This window comes from Spodoptera frugiperda, chromosome 26 (genome assembly GCF_023101765.2).
Source record: "Spodoptera frugiperda isolate SF20-4 chromosome 26, AGI-APGP_CSIRO_Sfru_2.0, whole genome shotgun sequence".
NCBI lineage: Eukaryota > Metazoa > Arthropoda > Insecta > Lepidoptera > Noctuidae > Spodoptera > Spodoptera frugiperda.
Window position 1 is genome coordinate 1,249,064 of NC_064237.1, and position 19,258 is coordinate 1,268,321.

Genomic DNA, 19,258 nt, shown 5'->3' on the forward strand with positions numbered 1-19,258 from the left:
TGTAACTACATTTAACTCCGCTAAACAGATAAAATATGTACCTATATCGAAGTTCAAAGCATTACCAAAACCTGACGAATGAATTCTAACAAAAAATATTTCGCGTTGGACAATTTTTTGCTGCAAAATTGTCACCAGTTGGTTTATAAAGTTTTAAAACTCAGTTTTGTGGAACTAAATAAATTGCTGCGGATTGCATGGAGGTCCCTAATCCGTGGTCGGAACTACAAGTTTTTCGTCGCTTGGTTTTAGAGTTTTTTCTCCATATTACGTTAACATAATTTTCGTAAAATTTTACTGGGTAACATAAGTTCCTAACGTCAAAATGGTTTATGGATAGTTTAAAACAAAACAATTAATTAAAAGACTGCGCTGTTAGTACAGTAAACTAAGCTATGAAGTTAATTGAGCTTAATCAGTAAACAATTACAACATGTGCGATATAATGACACATAGTGAACTCATGCGACCCCAGTCTGATAAGTTCATAGAATATGCCTCGAGTTTAACATAATTTATTACCAAGTCCAATTTCTATTTATGATATTATTCCCTTAACAAATAAACGAGAATCTGTCTTTTAGTTAATTTCCTAGATATACATGACTTTAGCTCAATGTTTTTCTTAGATTCTGCAAGTCCAATACGAAGAGTTATGAAAACAGTTGGTTGTTTATTCTCAATCTACCTACGCAGCTACGCCCGAGGGGTATCGTCTCAAATCAAAGATAAATAATTGAAGAAAAACAACTACTTGCTTGCTTTAAAAAATGTGTCAGAAATATTGAGATTTCTATCATAGCTCTAAAACATTAAGAACATGTTATTTCAATTATATTGAATTAGATATGTCGTGGTGGCCCGGAGGTTTAAGACGCCTGCTTCTTGTGCATTAGAATGCGGGTTCGAAACCTACTAAAGAAAGAAAGAAAGAAAGAAAGAAAAAAAAATATTTTGCACCGGGCACGATGCACCAAAAAAAAACAAAACGAAAATTAAAACAAATATAAAAGTAGCAAGTACCAATGTAACTTTTTCCGAGTTACGAGTACATATATGTACTTTCTAAGATTATTTATAAACCATTGACAAACGGTGAAGGAAAACATCGTGAGGAAACCTAGGCTTATAATGTCTAATTATAGGTTTGAAATCGCTAACCCGCGTTGAGCGAACGTGGTGATTAATGCTCAAACCACCCCCATGTAAGAAGAGGCCTTTGGTCACCATTAGTCATTTATTAGTATATGCTGTTGATGTGATGATTGATTTAGAAAATCCATATTTTGTTGATAGTGGAACTTAAAACGACTGTAAGTAGATACCTAGATACATTGAATCACTTACGGTTACAATTCTGTCCGTTGCCAAACAACATTCCCAGCACAATGAGCCACATAATTGATTAAAATTCTCACCAGAACATCGGAACTAAGCTATTAAATCGCTTTCCTATTCGGTGCACGGCACTAATTAGCCAGCTATCGCATACTACAGCAAAATTGGGGTATTATGCTAATTCTACAATCTAGCGCTTTCAGCGTTGAGCTGGCAATCTGCTAAGTACAGGCTTAGCGATAGTTGCTACATCATGTGCGATATGAACGCGATTGTGCTGAATGGCGATTAGCATGTATAGGTGTCGAAGTTATGACTGTTGTATCGTTTATGTCAGCCTGGTAGGTCAGATGTGGCGAGACAATCTGTTGATACATTTCCATTCTAATAGCCTGGAATTAATAATATACATTATAACGTCTGATTATTTAGAATTGATTTCGTAAATGTAACATATAAGCTAATTAGATAGTTGTAGTTTGTAGACGTAGTAATTAGAGTTAAAACAACATGACATTAAACAAAATACCTAGTACAATATCGAACTTAAACAACGTAATTCTAATAAAGACAGTTCTAGAACAACAAACACAAAGTTTCGAATAATTTCACAATACACCGATACGCAACACAAACAGACACTAACTAAAATGTGTTACATTTTGCACATTGTGCAAAATTAGTTCGGAACTTCTTAATCAGTGTCCGTCGCTTAACAAAAACTGCACAAACTTCGTGCAAACTTGTATATTGCACAATGTTATCGGTATTGTGAAATCTTCGCAATGGGTTCGCTTGTAGTGTGGTATTTTCTTTGTTATTGTGAACACTTGTAAAAGATACGATTCCTGTTTAAAGTTTTGTTTAATGAGAACTGATAGTCAGCGAATAGGAATGAGAAATACGAAATATGGAAGGAATGACTTCTTACTAAATTCTGCAGTCCTAGTACAGTGCTGAAAGTAAATCTAGCAACTGTGTGTGTGTAGTCGAAATCATTTTTTATTTCTATTAAACTAAGGAGACACTTTTGACGGTCTAAAAATAAAAAATATCTGTTATAATAAATTAATAATGAAACTATTTCATCAAGCTAATGTGTAGGTAGATTCTTATAGAAAAGAATGAGTCAGAATAAAAGTTACGTGGAAAAATAGCTGGCATTATTTAATTTGTTGTGAGCTGAACAGCTGGTGGTTTGACCTTTAAAATATATTCCGTCTTCACAATAAGGGTTACTTTATATTGTGATCTAAGCAATACAATCCACAAGGAATATTTCTAGTAAATAATCAAAATACTCGTACCTGTAGTATTTATATTATTTACTGGACTAGATAATTTTTGAAGCAAGATATTAAAATTAGTAATTATTTATTTTAATATCTATCAGCGGATTTTTTTCATAAGACTTTGCCCCCTTCTAGGATTTTTTCCTTTGTCGTGAGTGCGTTTACAAACATACAAGTTCACATATACATGATACCCAGACCCGAAACAACAATTTGTGGACCAAACAAATAGTTGCTCCGTGCGGGAATCGAACCCGCTACGTGCTTGCTCGGCAGTCAATTGCTCAACTACCATACCAACTGTGCAGTCAGTCAGAATATAATTGACTAAAAAGGTCCCGCGGAAAAACTTGAATGTTTAAAAAATCACCCTTTCTGAAATTGATATTATTTGTATACCTAACCTTTTTACGCATTTAACCAATTTCTCTATTGTCCACAGTGATAGCCACAGCTCACAACATCACGTTTCTGGAGGTACCGATGTACGGCGACCCCCACCAAGAAGCGAACCTCGTGTGCCACTATATGAACGACCAGGGCGACCCTGCCCTGCACTCCGTCAAGTGGTACAGAGGTAGCAACGAGATATTCAGGTTCACACCAGGACAACAGGTGGGTGTCTTGCTTTAACTTCGTTGTATTTTAATCAAATTTTTATGATGATTGACTTCTTAGTACATTCTGCTATCCTAGTACAGTGATGGAAGGATAGTACTGAGGAGGTTTTATATGTATTGTGGGACATCCATCATCCATCACTCAGTTGATATCTAGTTTTTCCCTCGCTTTTGATTTCTTGGTCTAATATAATAAATACATGGCTTACAAAATAAATTAAATGAAAACTACATCAAAACATCAAAATGTTTCGTAAAAACAATATTCTTAATTGTAACGTTTTTAATCCCTTTTGAATAAATTAGATGAAACTTGAGTAAGTAGTGGAAATGTTTTAGGAAAATTCCTTTGAGCTTTTTGTAATGGAATCTAATGTGCTTTAGATAGAAACATCTTTAAGACATGTATAATTTTATAAGTAAATCTCGTGACTAAGTAACAGACTTGTGTATCGATCGCTTTTTCAGTTAAGAACATAAATACCTAAGCTTATGTATTCATGCTATAATTATGTTATCAAATGTTATTATGTATACTAAAACAGTCAGATATTTTAGTTAATTCAAGTTGTTATAAATTTAGAGACAATCTCAATTGCATTGTGTATAATAACTTTCCATATTTCATCATACCCATTAACACTCAATCGATATGAGCAAGCGTTTGTTAGCGAATCTCTTCAAGTATTATGATGCCCTGGTACCTAAAACACGTTCACACAATGTAAAGTATATTTTTGTACAGAACCCGTACATTTTAGCTGGATTAAATAGAAATGGGGCTGTTGTTGGTTCAGAAAATAAATAGCAGTGAATTAAACGGGAATATCAGGTTTATTGTGTATTTTTTCAGGATTGTAAATACAATGATTGTGTGTTTTGAGATTTCGTAAATGTATTTTGATTCCCATTATTATCTTTTGTGTGTATTTTTTGTCGATGTTATCCTGTGTGTATTCTGTTTCAAGCTAATCTTTTAACAAAGGTTGTTGTAATAATGTTTCAATATTTCCTTCTTCCTTACATGTGGACAACATTTGTTCTTTTAATTTGGATAAATGAATATGTGAAGATAAATTATAAAAGTTTTTTAAATGTTGCCCGACACTAACATTTTCTCCTATGTCGTGGGTGAACAATTTCTGGCTCACACAAAGAGTTGATCCGTACGGGAATCGAACCCGCTATACACAGTAACCGGCTGTGTGTCAGCCACTGAACCAACCGTGAAGTCATATATTTTAAAAGTGTAGATACTTTATCAGCATCATTGCTTAACTCTTTTTCATTAATTTTATCTGTTACCGATACATACACTTTAGTATTAGACGTCTCAAAAATATCTTAGCAGTACCATAAACTTACCTTCAGCGAATATTATGAGAGACTTAACCTTCAGTTTATTTCGCAGCATTTCTTCTCAGACATGGACGATAGGAAATGCCGGCCTCAGCTAGTTATTTAAGAGATTTGCAACGTGTAACAGCTGTGCCATTGTATTCTATTTGGTAAACTCATTTATCAGGAATTATTATGTTACCAAGCTCTCGTTCACTTGTAAGTGTCCACCGAGGAACTCCACTAGTTTGCAGCCAGTGCTAAGGCTCAGACCAAGGAAGCAGCACTTACTGCGACACACGACGCGGCGATTGTCGCGCTGCTACTGAAACATTACGTGAGTAAGCCGATAACATAATAATTAATTCAGTATGTCTCACGAAAGTTACAATAAAATCATTTATTATTATTTTAACAATCACGTTTTCTCGCAGCCTCCAACAAGGACGTTCAACTCGACAGCGGGAGGTGTTTCCAGAGGGTCCTGCAACCTGAACAGCTGTGCCATCAGCGTGGTACTGCCCAGGAATTACAACACCAAGCTCTCGTTCACTTGTGAAGTGTCCACCGAGGGCCCGCGGTTTGCAGTAGTCAAGCAGACCAAGGAATTGACAGTGGCTGGTAAGCTATACATATTTCATGTTAAATACTTATCTAGTTATGAAGCATTAAATTAAATGATATCTTAGCTGATGAGCATGCATGAAAAGACTGATGACTGTTGATGAAGCGAAAGAGGTGTGTAAGATTCGTAGCAATTGGCATTCCATTGTCTCTGCCTACACCCATGGCGACATAGGCGTGAGCGATATGGCGTATCCTACTGATGATAAATTTATACATACGCGTTAAGAATCGAAAATTAAATTATAAAGAAAACGTTCCGTTCTTTAAAATGCATGATAATAAAGTATGTATTTATTTAACAAGAAGAATTTTGATACAAATCGATTTTATCTAACATCTTGTCTAGTTACGGAGATTTTTGAATTCAAAGTTAACTCTATTTCTTTTTTTCAAATCACCGTCTCTATGTCTTCACAGTATTTATGTTACTTTTAATCGATAATACTAGTATACTGCAACATTTCAGAGAGTTAAGCAAGTGCCTAACGTGTTCATTTGTTGCAGTGACATTGAAAGAGGACCCGGTGATATCGGGAGTGCCGGGCACTGTGCAGCTGGGTGAAGACGTATTGCTTAACTTATTATATCAATGTGACGTTTTCTTCCTTCTTCCATTCGCTTCCTTTCATCGTCTATATCCCTCTCTTTCACACATAACTCTCTCTCTTACACTTCTTCTTACGTTCCGTTTCCCACATTACTATAACTGACTGCCTCGTTGGCCGAGTGGATGCAAGTGTGATTGTCTGGCAAGGAGTCTCGAGTTCGATTCCCGAGACGGGCAAAGTATTGTTGGGATATTTTTCGGTTTTTTCGAAAATTTCTCAGTATTAACAAGGAGTCTGGAATTGGGCCCAGTGTATGATAATAGGCTCACCACCTATTACATGGGACAGTGTATAGTGTCATTTCTTGCTGCCTTGCCTGCTTACGTCTGGTAATGTGCACCTCTGCCTACCCCTACGGGGATAAAAGGCGTGACGATATAAAAAAGTATTACAATAAAGAATGACATAAAACTCAGTTAGACGTCATAAAAGTAATTTAGACGACACCCATTTGAGCTTCCTTATTACTACTCATATTACTAAAAACTGCAAAAATGGAAAGTCCATTGTTCCTTTTTCAAATCTTTGGTTGCGCTGAGGACTTTCTTTTTCCAAACGCATGTGGCGAATCGGTTTTAAATGCTCTACGATAATCTTATAAAAAGTAAGTAATAAGTTTTGTAAGTAATCTATCGTTTAATTCGTATTTTTTACTTTGTCCTAACAGACAGATTTTGGTACGAGGAATAATAACACGCCAGTCTCGAACGCCAACGACTTCAACCTCCGATCGAGTTGGCGGGCCATCCGACTCCGAGTGGCCACCTCTAGGGGCTTCATGGCCCTACGCTGTGAAGCCATTCAGCCAATGCAACCCCCCTACATAAGGGCCACGAATGCGACCCTGGTAGTTGCGAGGTCGCCACATTTATCTATGTTTACAGCCGCAGGTGAGTTACCGATACCTCCTATACAATTATGAAACCTGGGTATACTTTATATTATTATGTAGTATTTTTTTCATATTATTTTGATATGAGTTTTAAGCTTAATTTTTGATAACTGGGTTTTACAATTTATTATTACAACATTCAAAATACTATCAGATGTGGAATATAATAAAAGCCCAGAAGCCTAATTTTTAAATAAAATAAATAAGCATATATAGTTTCCATTTGAAGAAAAAAAATATTCAATACCCGTTTTTGCAATGAAATTGATCTCAAATCTGAAATTCTACACATCCTAAAATAATACGACCAAAAAAATTCAAATACAATTGTCTACTTAATGCCTAAAAAGATTTTTTTACATGGTAGGTATGTAGAAAAATATTTTTATCAAATCATGTTTTCGCGGCACGTACCTACTTTGAAAAAACTCGGGCACAGTTTGTTACCGAGTTCCTTCAGAATTATGCTCGCCTGGTATTTTCATATTACACTCGTACACCATTCTGGAAACGGCTGTAAAAAGATAAAAAAGTATAACCGACAAACTTCATCTGTCACCGACGGACGCTATGATGCTGCAACGCGTTCTCTGCCTGACCCAACTGTATAAAATGTATGATAGAAGATGCTTAAACTTTTGTAATTAGATCTCGGTTTTGCAGCACATGTAACTTCACCTACTGTAACTACGACAGCTTGTTCCATCAAGCTACTAATTAACATACTATGCTACCCTGGTAGACGTAATTAAGACATGGCAGAGATGACTTGCATTCCGTTCCACGATTCTGGTGAAAACCACTTAATTTTCTTAAGGGTTATTTGTCTAATTTCGCAAAGGGTCTGGATAGCGATAAGTTTTCGAGTCTGGCTGAGTTTAAGTGAAGATTCTCAACTATTTGGGAACTTGCGAAATACTCTAGTAAAGTTGGTCTGTTTATCCTATACATTTTGTGTGCAATTTAATTTGGCGGTGATGACAGAAAGTTTTGCCTATACAAGATTTTGAAGATGTAAGCCACAGCATAATAATAAGCTAGCATGTCATCTATAGCCATGTTTTTTACAGTAAAAAGAGAGAAATATAAAAAGACCAACTTTCATATTTACAACTTTTTACGCGTACTCGAGCAATTTGATTTATAAAAAAATGAAGTTGAGGCGGGCTCTCTTCGTTTCATATGCTGGGATATTATAGTACAATTTTTGATTCAGATATTCGATATTTCAAAGGGCTTCATCGAGGCATATGCAATTTCTTGCTCAGATGGACGATCAATGGTATATCGGCAATTATGACTGAATATGGACGCACATGATTCTCGAATAACTTCGTTTCAATACTCGATAACAAATCTGTTATTGGTCGAGTGGTTTTCTCTGTTATCAAAGAAAAGTTAATTGCCTGAATGTGTATGGCTCATTGAGCGAACAAATGATAGAGTTGATGGGTTTGTGATACATGGTCGTAGGATTTAATGGTCGGCTACTGAATTGTGGAAAATATTAGTATATCACATGATACAACTTTTAAACTAATTTAACAATTTTTTATCGATTGTATCGTATTTTTTCATTCATTTTGATCGAGGTTGTCTTCTCTTTTTGACAAAAATATAAAAATTCTAATCGATATTCTGTTGTCCACAGGTTCAAGCTCAACCATGTTGGAAGCAACAGTACTGATTCTCACGTTGTGCATCTCAGTACATATATTTTCTAAATACAGTGCCTTGAGTGAAGTCTAATCGATACTGTAGGTGTCAGCTTAAGTATCGAGCGTTTAGTATAGTTAGATATCCATTCAATCACTGCAATGTTTACACGACAACGCTATCCGAGGATTTGAGAAATCCTTTCGATATGTAAATACGGTATTTTTCTAAAGAGGAAAAAATATCTGTCGGTAAAAAAGCAAGGTATCAATTTGATAAGGTTCCTGGAATTTTAGAAGAAAACTTACCGATCGACTTTAATGGGCCATTCCTTTGAACTTAGAGACGTACTGTAACTTTCCGATACTGGGAAATGAATGAGGAAGCTAAAACTGAACAACTTCTTCAATTTAAAACAGTTCATTTAGACGTACAAACTTAAAAATCTACATTTTAAGTCAGGGAATTAATTCAGAAGATGGGTAGAAACGGAGGTCGGGAGTAAAAAATGTAGATTTGCTACAGCAACAGTTGGCAAAACGTTCAGTTACTCTACTACTCAACTACATTTTGACGTTTTCCAACATCACTCTCCTAAGTTCCGCTGTTCGCCTGGTACCACTCAACAAACACGAGAAGTGAAGTAAAATGAGCTATTAGATGCGGAACTGAAGAAATGTTACCACTATTTAAAACTGGTATAAAAGCATCATTTTATAACTATATTTATAGTTAATGCTGGAAATAATTTCGCAGAGAAAATAACAAAAGAACTTTAGCTTTATACCTGCTCGTACGCGACAATAATAGTTCATTGAATTTACGATAAAATAAAGCGTGTCCGATCTGCATGGAAAAATAAGCTACCGTGAAATTGTGCGCTATATTATTTAACATATCCGTTCAATACTATAACGATTCACTCACAAACAAAGCATCAATAAAATGACGAATTGTATATATGTATGTACATTGTACATGTATGTGACTATGCCAGACAGCATCAAAGAGTCTCCGTATCAATTGTATCTTCGTAAATACATAACACGAACAATCGTAGGAACATTCAGTGATCTTTTATTTTCGTTCCCCATTCAATATTTATGAAATCCTGGTACATTGTACAATCAAATGTGAGTCTGTTTTGGCGTGTAAACATTGCAAATGTTACGTAGCTGTATTTTAGTGGTGTATGATGAAATTACGAAGTGGATGTGATATAAAAAGGTTGTTTTCTTCCCAAGGAATTCTATTATTTTTAAGTTTATTGTTGTTTGTTATAGGTGATGTTATCCTAAATTTTTATTCGCAACTTAGTATCGGTCCAAAGCAAATTACAAGAAATACTTTTAAAAGAACAGAACATTAACATGTTTTTGAAATTCATTAAGTATAATTTAATAATTATGCGCCTAAGGAACTTTTGTTAAAATACAATAAAATAATATTGTTATGGAACGAAAACCATACAAGTTATTAATTTTAAGCGAACTATTCAAAATATTTGCTTTCAGAGTAAACCATGAGATAAATAATTGCACATTATTAAAAATTCCACATAAAATTCTCAAATGTATATTGGTAATGTGAGAATTTTACTAACTAAAGCGTGGAATATCTATGAAAATATCTATTCATATATTAAATATAATGTACCAGGAGAATAGAACGCATAAAGAAATAAAACATGTATTAAATTTGAATGAATTTGCAGTGTCCGCGACCCGCGTGCGTCTGTTGTCTGTTACATTCTTTGAAATGGCGCTGGGAATTCGAGGCTCAATCCATTGTCAGGCCCAATAAGCTTTTAGAGCTCTTTGACCGTGCCTGCCTACTGTTTTACTCGCAATAACGCGCTGTTGTCTGTTATCACGTTCATATTTGATGTGATATGACTTTTCATGGGGGTCCCTATGGAAGTTTACAAGGAAACGACAGAGATTGGAAGTTAGAAGTTTGTTTTCCTGTAAGGCATCGCGGGGAGATGTGATTTAGATAGGTGTTAATGTGAAAATAATGCTCAGTAATTTGTAGATAGGGAGGTAGCATGTTATTCTATAATAGCATTTTATTTTTAACGGGTGTTGGATATTATTTTTAAAGTCCATTTATTTGATAAAAACAAAATACAGCTACGTAATTAGTGATAATTGTAATAAAAAATGTCGTAAAAATAAAATTATATTATAAAATCAATTATTCTATAAATAGCAAGCACTGAATTTCGATGTTTTATGTCACGAGAAAAAAATAAAAATTTGTAATATTTACATATGTTGGAGAGAAGCTGATGCGAATAAGATTAAGTTAATGTAATGTACAGAATAAGGCCGGGACGAGTTGTGTTGACAGTTTAGCGCTAAACCTACGTTCAACTTCAGCGTTAAGTTCGCACGTTAAGTTACTGTAATAGGTTTTTAAGTCACCTCACTCCAGACATCTGTTGAAATATAAGTTTTGGAACAAGTAACTGGAAAATTGTGTAAGATTTTCGCCATTGGAGATTGCTATAGTAGCAATAGCCAGTTTTACTGTAAGAAGGCTTTTGAAACGACTAGATTCAAATCTAAAGTATGTACGACAACTAATTTCAAGTTGTTCTGGGTTAGTATTGAAAGCAAACAGTTGGGCCAATAACAAAATGCTCGGAAACAATGGAAAGGAAAACATCGGGAGGCGACATTCGATGCGAGATACCACTGCTATTGTCTACTTGTATGTGACTCGTACCTTTTCAACGACGAAGCTATAGCACTCCAATCTAGATCGTTTATTTATTTAATAAATATTGAATTCTTCAGTAAAACTTGTCCTCTATGTATATTAAGTATTAATAATTAAACTCTGCTTTGATGTTTCACTGCCGCCATCTTGTCCAACTGTCAACATGACAACGTCAAATTGTTGTTAGAAAAAATGTTAAATCAAATTATTTGTACGTTGTTTAGTTTTATGCAACGAATTTATTACTTTTTTGTATTTTCATAATGCTCTAGTGTTTTTATTGCTATTCTTGAACAGCTATTATCTTAATTATTTTTGGATAACATCCTAGTCCTTTTTTATTGAAAACATACAATTTCATTTCATTTTCAATATTCCTGGTAATTGGGTAAATGAGTAAATTAAACCCGTTCAAAAATCAATCTGTATGAAATTATGGGAATAAAATTCATTAGTTTGGACTGTTTCACTGACATTATTTTAAATATCAATATTATACATACTTACAATAATATTTTCACGTAATGAGATGATGTACTTTTTATAACCGAAATAAAGTATAAAGATTCATATTTTGAAGTGCGTAAGTACGTACCCTTCCGCAATCAGCAACCCATTTACCAGGAACGCAGTTTATTGCAGGAAGTCTTTTGTATATTTTCAACATCCCGACGTTCCTAAAATTCGTCTCATGTACATAGTATTGTATTTAATTTGTGCCAAATTCTAGGTAATTTTAATAGTGAATCACTGAAATTCTTATCTTTAGTATAAAATGTTTTTCACAGCTGAACGATTTTGTAAAGGTGTAAATTAAAACCTCCATTATTTAATCCTGTTTTCAGTTTTCCGAGGCTCTGGTAAAGTTTATTTTATGGAAAAAGTAATTTAATAAATTAAAAATTCCTTTTTCACCAAAATAACAACAATGTCTTTGATATATTGAAAATATATTTTTCATATTTAACACTGCACAGCTGCACGAATGTAGAATCCAGAGAAAAGTGTAGTGACGTCATCAAAATTCATGAAACCGAACAATTCCGTGCGTAATGTGATTTAAAAACGACTGACGGGGCGCGGAACGGTGGCGCGTGACGTCACAACGTGTTACATACAAACATTTTCTGCAACCCTAGTACTACGGAATCGCTCACGTATTGAATCATAACAAACTTACATTAACTCCAGACATCTATGTTACTTTACTATTACTATATTCTATCTAGAAAATAGAGATGTATTTATTTAGGATTGATTGATATATAGAAATTCTCGAAAAGATACGTAGGGAAAATGAGTTTTCGGTTGTGATATTCGTGGAAAGATCATACCCATTCCTTTTTGGTCTTATCTCAATATCGTATTTTCCCGTTAGTCCTAAAAACGAAGAAATATTTTTTATCAAATCCAATTTTGCCACATTGTGTCACTTAATGGTCTTACGAGTCATGAAAGTGACAAATCCTCTTCATCCTTCGTAAAAAAGTCAGTTTCTTGGATTAATATAGTTCCTAGCATTCACCAGCAATATAGATAATACAGTCTCCAAATATACCGATCTAGATCTTCCATTCCAGTTTTTTCTTTGACCTTACATAAGGGTGCTAATGAAGGCATAAATTTGATTTCTATCTTTGGAGCCAAATTCTCACGTTCGATGGTAACAAGGTCAAGAAAGTCGATAATAAGTACAATGGTAGCAAATGACGGTCCAGATTGTTGTCATATTGTCTACTGGATGTGACACTTGGCATTCTTTCTACTTGTTACATATTGTGAATAGTTTGAAATGTAATAAGGTAAATGGAACATATAGGTTTATCGGAGCCTGTAGTCATAAAATGTCTAGAGATGGACATTGAACTTATACGATGATTTATTGTTTATGAAGGCAAGGATGGTCAAAGGTAGTTACAGAATAATATGGACGATTTGAATCGATTTATTATTGTCATTTTGGTGATATTTATATTGTTAATGAAGAAAACATTCTGTAAGGTTGATACGTAAATAATTCACTTCAACTTCTTGTAGTACTTCACTGTTCTGGTAGTAGGAATGACAATGATCGAGAATTTTATTAGTTGACAAAAATATTTTTGAATAACAAAATACAATGTAAACTTGACCAGAGCTCGTTATCTTGTTTCATCTTTTTTATTTGTTACGTAAACATGTAAAGTTTCATCGTAAAATCTTCTTGCAATGTTGTACCCAATACAAAACTAAAGTATAAAAACGTAGCAATTTCAGTTCATTCACTTAGTTTGCTTGTAAAATCACAATCTTCCCTTCAAAGGAATGTAGAAGAGAAACAATTTCAGCTGTGTCAAACATTTTCGTACAAAGAGCTCTTCTGTCACTCGTCGTGCCAACTATAAATATTAAAGTTATTATTGTGTAAATTGTATATAAAATTAAAGACAGCTAGGTAGTTAAAATGTCTAAATTTAATAAATCTATAAAAATCTATGACGATTCGTTTGTTTTTTATATTTAATTTTAAGTAATTGGGAGATCGTTCCAGTGTGTGTGTTCGTTCGTTATTAAATAATAATATTAAGCTCATTATGCTAGGTTTTAATTACGCAAAATGTTGTCTCTTTATTCGAGCTCAAAGAAAATTTTAATTAGGTTTAATATGTTATCTTTTCCGACTGTATTTTTTCGCTGTATTTTTTATATAACACAACATTTTCACAAACTTTGATAGTGCTCGCTTTTCTAAAAGAAATATTGACATTATTATTACTGTGTACCTATATTACTTTGACACGTTTGTGTTTTTAGTTAAAACGTCCCGTATGTTTAACCGTACTTTACTGAGAAATGTTCTTAAAAAGATTATGTGTGTAAATCTTTAGCCTGTTTATGGAAACTCATCTAGGCTTTAGCGTTACTTAGAATATTATGTGAAATATTTTGAGGTAAAACTAAAATCCTGCGTGAATTTCTGAACTCCGGGCTTTAGCTTTGTCGAGAGGAGGCAAACAGAAGGACCACATAATGTCTGCATCCTCTTGACAAGGCTTTATAGTGACATCGTCGGGACTAGTACGGTGACTTAAACCTAAGTTGCATTTAAGTTTAATAAGTCTCCCACTATAATTAAAATTGTATTGTAATATAATTTCCACGTGACTGTAATTTGGTTTCCTTAGTGATCGTCCATGTTGTATAAATATTGGTCAATTTTGAACACTATCAAAATATTCTGTGATACATTTGTTTGTTAGTTTAATATTGCATTATATGGATATATGTAACATATTAATATTGTCATTGGGTGTCACGTTCTTAATGGCGATAAATAAATGTATTTAATGAAGTTTCTGATGTTTTATTTGTTGGTCCGATTTAATTAAAGGTTTGGTAAACAAAACCAGTAAAATATAGCTTGTGTATATTTAACTATTGAAAAAATATACTGGCTCACTATAAAATGTAACGTAACCCAGTTAGCAAAAATAGCACTCACAAAGTGAAACTAACGAATAGCTAAACAATTGCAAACACATTAATATAAAGCTTCTCCGAGCACAAACAGCATTCATTCTTTCCCATTTTATAGGTAACTAAAAATATATTTTTACACGAACTCAACACTGCAATTTTTATCCCATTCATACAAACATTCTGTACGGTACAATAACACGGAATCGCAAACCAACCGCGTATTAGAAGAAAAGGGGGACGCTAGCAACGATTTACGGGTCGAGAACTCCGAATAGAGCGGTTTTTTATCGCAGAACCACGTCGCTTCATGTTCTCCTAGTACTTTTTATCACAAACACATACACAGAATAGAATTTAGGTTGAGCAAAGAACTTTTAACGAGTGGGACTCGTCGCATTGTCTCCTAGTTCTTATGACGGTCTGGTATGTTAAATTCCTAAAAGACAAAAACATGCTTTTCCTTTATGGAAATTAAAAGCAAAAGAAAAATGCATGCTGAAAGGCTTGGAGTGGAGCAAAAGGATTTATAAAGTCAGGTTTACCATAAAAGTTTGCGTACATATTTTTAAAAACAGTCTTTATTAAATTATACATTATGTACGTCAAAAGATTACATTATTTACTGTCAGTAACGTTAATTAACAAAGAAGGAATACAAGTATACAGACAGATTTACACCCTCTTTTCCCGGTAATTTATACCGTGATTTTTCTCGAACTTTCCTCCCGCTACAATTTCCACCGCATGCCAGCCGCACGTGTCTACTTGTCAGTATGTGTAAACACGTTGCGAGTAATTAATTCTCGCTCAACGTGATAGCTATGCGCTTACTACCGCAGTAACAGCTCTCGTTAACTTACTAACTTTGGAATTTATCATTAACATGAGTTGTAAGTGAAGTGGAGTCAACTCAGTCACTACAGCGAATGTGTAGCTGAATATGTAGTCCTGGTACGCGTGATTGAATGAAGGCCATTTAACACCTATTGGTGTCTGAGCTTTGAAATTATATAGGTACTGGGAAGTTACACCGAATTTCAGTGACATTTAACGATTTGTCAAACTTTGTGTTTGCTATTTTGAGTGAAATTCTATGTATTTCGATGTCACTTGATTAATTAAACGATTACAGAAATGGTATTGGATTCATTATGTAAATAGGGAAACGTAAGGTACATTTTATTAATTTAACCTCTATTGCTTGGTGAAAAAAAAAGAAAAATTAGAAAGAATTAGACAATAATTACGATCACAATCACCTATTTATTGGCTGACCTTTCCTTATAAGTAGTGGCTATAAGCGATCATCGCAGCTATAATGATTCCGTTCGACCTTCAGCAAATTATTTGTCTATCACAAAATGATGTTATTACTGCAACATTTGATGGTCTCTGATATCCTTTCTATAATCCCTTAGGCGCCTTTTGTATCCCTGATTGGAGGAGGAAAAGAAACAGGAACAAATTGTATAAGTAAATAAACAAACCATGGTATCTTGGGATCAATACAGCGTGTAAGTTCATTCAAGTAATATGAATGACTGACAAAGATTGATTGACTGCTTGAGTGATGGTCTCCTGGTACCCTGTGTTGAGATTTGCATGGAATAAATTAATGTCGTTACATTGCGGTTATAGAAGATTGTGGTAGTAAGTTCATTTTAATAATCTTGTAACGATATTTAATGCAATAATGATAATCAGAACATGAATGCTTAAATAAGCATACGATTATAAAGTAAAATACTTATCAATCTTGTTTACATTATTTAATAAACATCCTGATATTGAGCTAATACGATATTCGAACATTACAATGCAAAGCCATTTTTTAATATTTTGTAAATAAATAATTTCTTCAGCTTCTGGTGTCCTGGTATACATTGAGAGTAAAAGCCGCCTGGAATCAATACCGTGGCAGACAAGCTCCTTAACATGACGTAAACATTCTTAATTACATGATACATGTCAACCCGCGTCAGATGAAAACATCGCTCACATGTCTAATAGAATTAAGTTACATTTTAATAACAAACCAAGTTTTTATTACCGTGTATAAATAAATATAGAGTCTTTTATTTTCTGACTGCCTGGTAGGAAACGCGACTTTTTTATTTAATAGGATGAGTTTTAGCCATGACAAACTGGCGACTGGCTTAGCAAGAGGCTTCCGGTTCGACTCCGGAGCCAGGCAAATTAATATTGCGGTTTTCTATTTCAGTTTTAATCATAGCAAGTGCCAATGGGCCGCCTCGACCGGAGTAATACCAAGGCCTCACAGAAAACCGACGTGATACAACGCTTGCGTTGTGTAAGTGAGGTTACTGGAGGCCCAATTACCCCCCTTCCCAATCCCCGATTCCCCAACAACCATTAAATTCCTAACCCCCAAAAGGCCGGCAACGCACTTGTAACGCCTCTGGTGTTTTGGGTGTCCATGGGCAGCGGCGATTGCTTACCATCAGGTGATTTGTCTATTCGTTTACCTGCTTACATCATAAAAAAGTACCAGCCGGTTGTCAAATCATTGCGCAAAGCGTAACTTTCTCACTAAAGCGAAAAGTTCAAGGTTTAATAATGTAACCAAGTACATATTTAACATATACATAAGTACATGTTCATGTTTTATTTAGTCTAAAAAGTAAGTTTTATTTAATAGCAAAGCGTGGCAGCTGTCGTAAAAGTTACAACTGATGCTATAATAAACTTTTTACAGAATACATTTGCGAATAGTAAACTAGGTTTCAGTAGAACTTCTAAAAGTGGCGTTTAAACTTAGGATAGTCGACACGATAGTAGTGGATCTTAAAACAAAATTAAGCCCCCTTAAGGCTTGTGTAACAATGTTCTGTAGCATTGGTGAAAGTCAATTTGTTTGTGAAACAGGATTAAAAAGAGATCTGCCGAGTTCAGAAAGAGTTCAGTTGGCATCGTTTAATATTTTTAGTATCATAGAAAGGAATCTTAACATATAGCTAACAATATAGGTACCGTAATCTGTACCCTTAGTGCGAGTTTCCTTTATGTTGAACGAAAAGGAACGGGAGCGCTCGGCGCTCTGATTGGTTGTTTCATTCGCGCCGGCCAATCAGAGTCGGCGCTCTGATTAGCCGGCGCGCTCTTGTTGAAACTTGTTTCCATTCAACGTAACTGTTATGAGGTTGACTACGTTTTGACACTATGTTTTATTTTATAAATCAAGATATCTTTCGTTGGTCGAGTGGTTGCAAGTGCCACCTCCGGGCATGGGGTCCCCGGGTTGATTCCCTGGTCAGGCAAAATATTGCTTTGCTTTTTTCGGTATTTCGAAAATTTCTTAATAGTAGCGCGGAGTTTGGAATTGTGCCCAGTACGAGTATATGGCAACCGGGTCACCCCCTATTATGTGGGATTTATACACAAAATTAAATGGTGAAAAGTGGGTGTACATTGTACAGTGGTATTACGTGCCATAATGTGCACCTGTACCTACCCCTTCGGGGATAAAATGGGTAACCATGATGACGATGACGTTTTTTGTCAGTATAAAACTTATTAAGTTTAAAGATTTTATTAATTTTAAGTTACATAATATGGATATGAGCCTATTGTCATATACATCAATCAAATTTTTCTATGATCGTGTAGCTTATAAAATATGTAAAAAGAAATACCCGTGTATTTTTTTATATTTCAAGCAAAATCTTCTATTTTAGACCACTTCACCTTATTTCCATATGAACTTTAAACCTGGGAAGATGTTTAGATAAAAATCTTATCCATACATCCAGTGAATTGGGTTCTACGTAATAAAATACAGGAGTGTGCGATGCTGCGCATACATTTTTAAATTTATTGCTAACCAACCTGACTACCTTTATAATGCAACATGTGGGATAGTATTCTGGAGGTCTTCGGCGATACGGAGGCGATGTTGCTCCTAAAATATTGCTGATAGGAGTTTTCTCTTATCGTAGCAAAGTTATTATGAAACACTATTCATAACATTACGCTCATTGTCGATGCAGTGATAGTTATAAATATGTCAACATTAGTATTTTTTATTTTAAGTGAAAACATTGTTGACTTTTTAGTAAATAAACCTTAATGCCATGGGTGGCAAACAAGCTCAAGGACTGCCATATTTGGAGTTGAAAAGACCATCCAATGACTCTTCCGCCTTGGGTAAGGCGAGAGGGAGTGTCAGACTCTTATTGACTACCGTTCCTTCTCCTGCTTTGACCCGGAGCCCCAGTAAACTATTTCATATCGGGCATTAGCCCAACTGGACCCCATCTGTGGTGGTCTGATGGCTTTTTGAACGTACGCACGGGTCTGGTTCTAGTATATATCTATACGGCGGCCGGAGATCTTCGCGCGACGCCGCGGACTACCTGACTGCCCAATTGCAGTCCTTTTCTAATATACTTTTTTGCTACATTAAGCATTGCCACTTGAGGAGTTGGTTACTTGCTTTGTCACCACATTTATTGTTGTTAGTTGTTTCATAAAAAGGTGCACTTTTATTTGTATCTCAGTATTTTCCATTTACAATCCAACAGTGAACAAGTTAATGTAGATTAGATTAAAATCGCTCCAATGTTAATAACAGCACAGACAGAAATCGCATCAAAATTACAAGCCATAAGATAAACACAAAATACCCACGAAATCATCTCGACGAAACCAAAGCGGTTCTAACTCTGTAATTATTTATGAACGAGT

At 34.7% G+C, this 19,258-nt stretch overlaps 1 protein-coding gene across 1 annotated transcript in view; it reads left to right on the forward strand.

The window, feature by feature from the left end:
• LOC118264549 (uncharacterized) overlaps positions 1–13,107 on the forward strand; it is a 29,061-nt gene extending 15,954 nt beyond the window's left edge. The window contains exons 2-6 of the mRNA XM_050705131.1: positions 3,073–3,245; positions 5,023–5,209; positions 5,720–5,806; positions 6,495–6,713; positions 8,367–13,107. Of these exons, the coding sequence (XP_050561088.1) occupies positions 3,073–3,245; positions 5,023–5,209; positions 5,720–5,806; positions 6,495–6,713; positions 8,367–8,464 (764 nt within the window). The 3' untranslated portion in view covers positions 8,465–13,107. The remainder of the gene's footprint in view (positions 1–3,072; positions 3,246–5,022; positions 5,210–5,719; positions 5,807–6,494; positions 6,714–8,366) is intronic.
• The last annotated feature ends 6,151 nt before the right edge of the window (positions 13,108–19,258 follow it).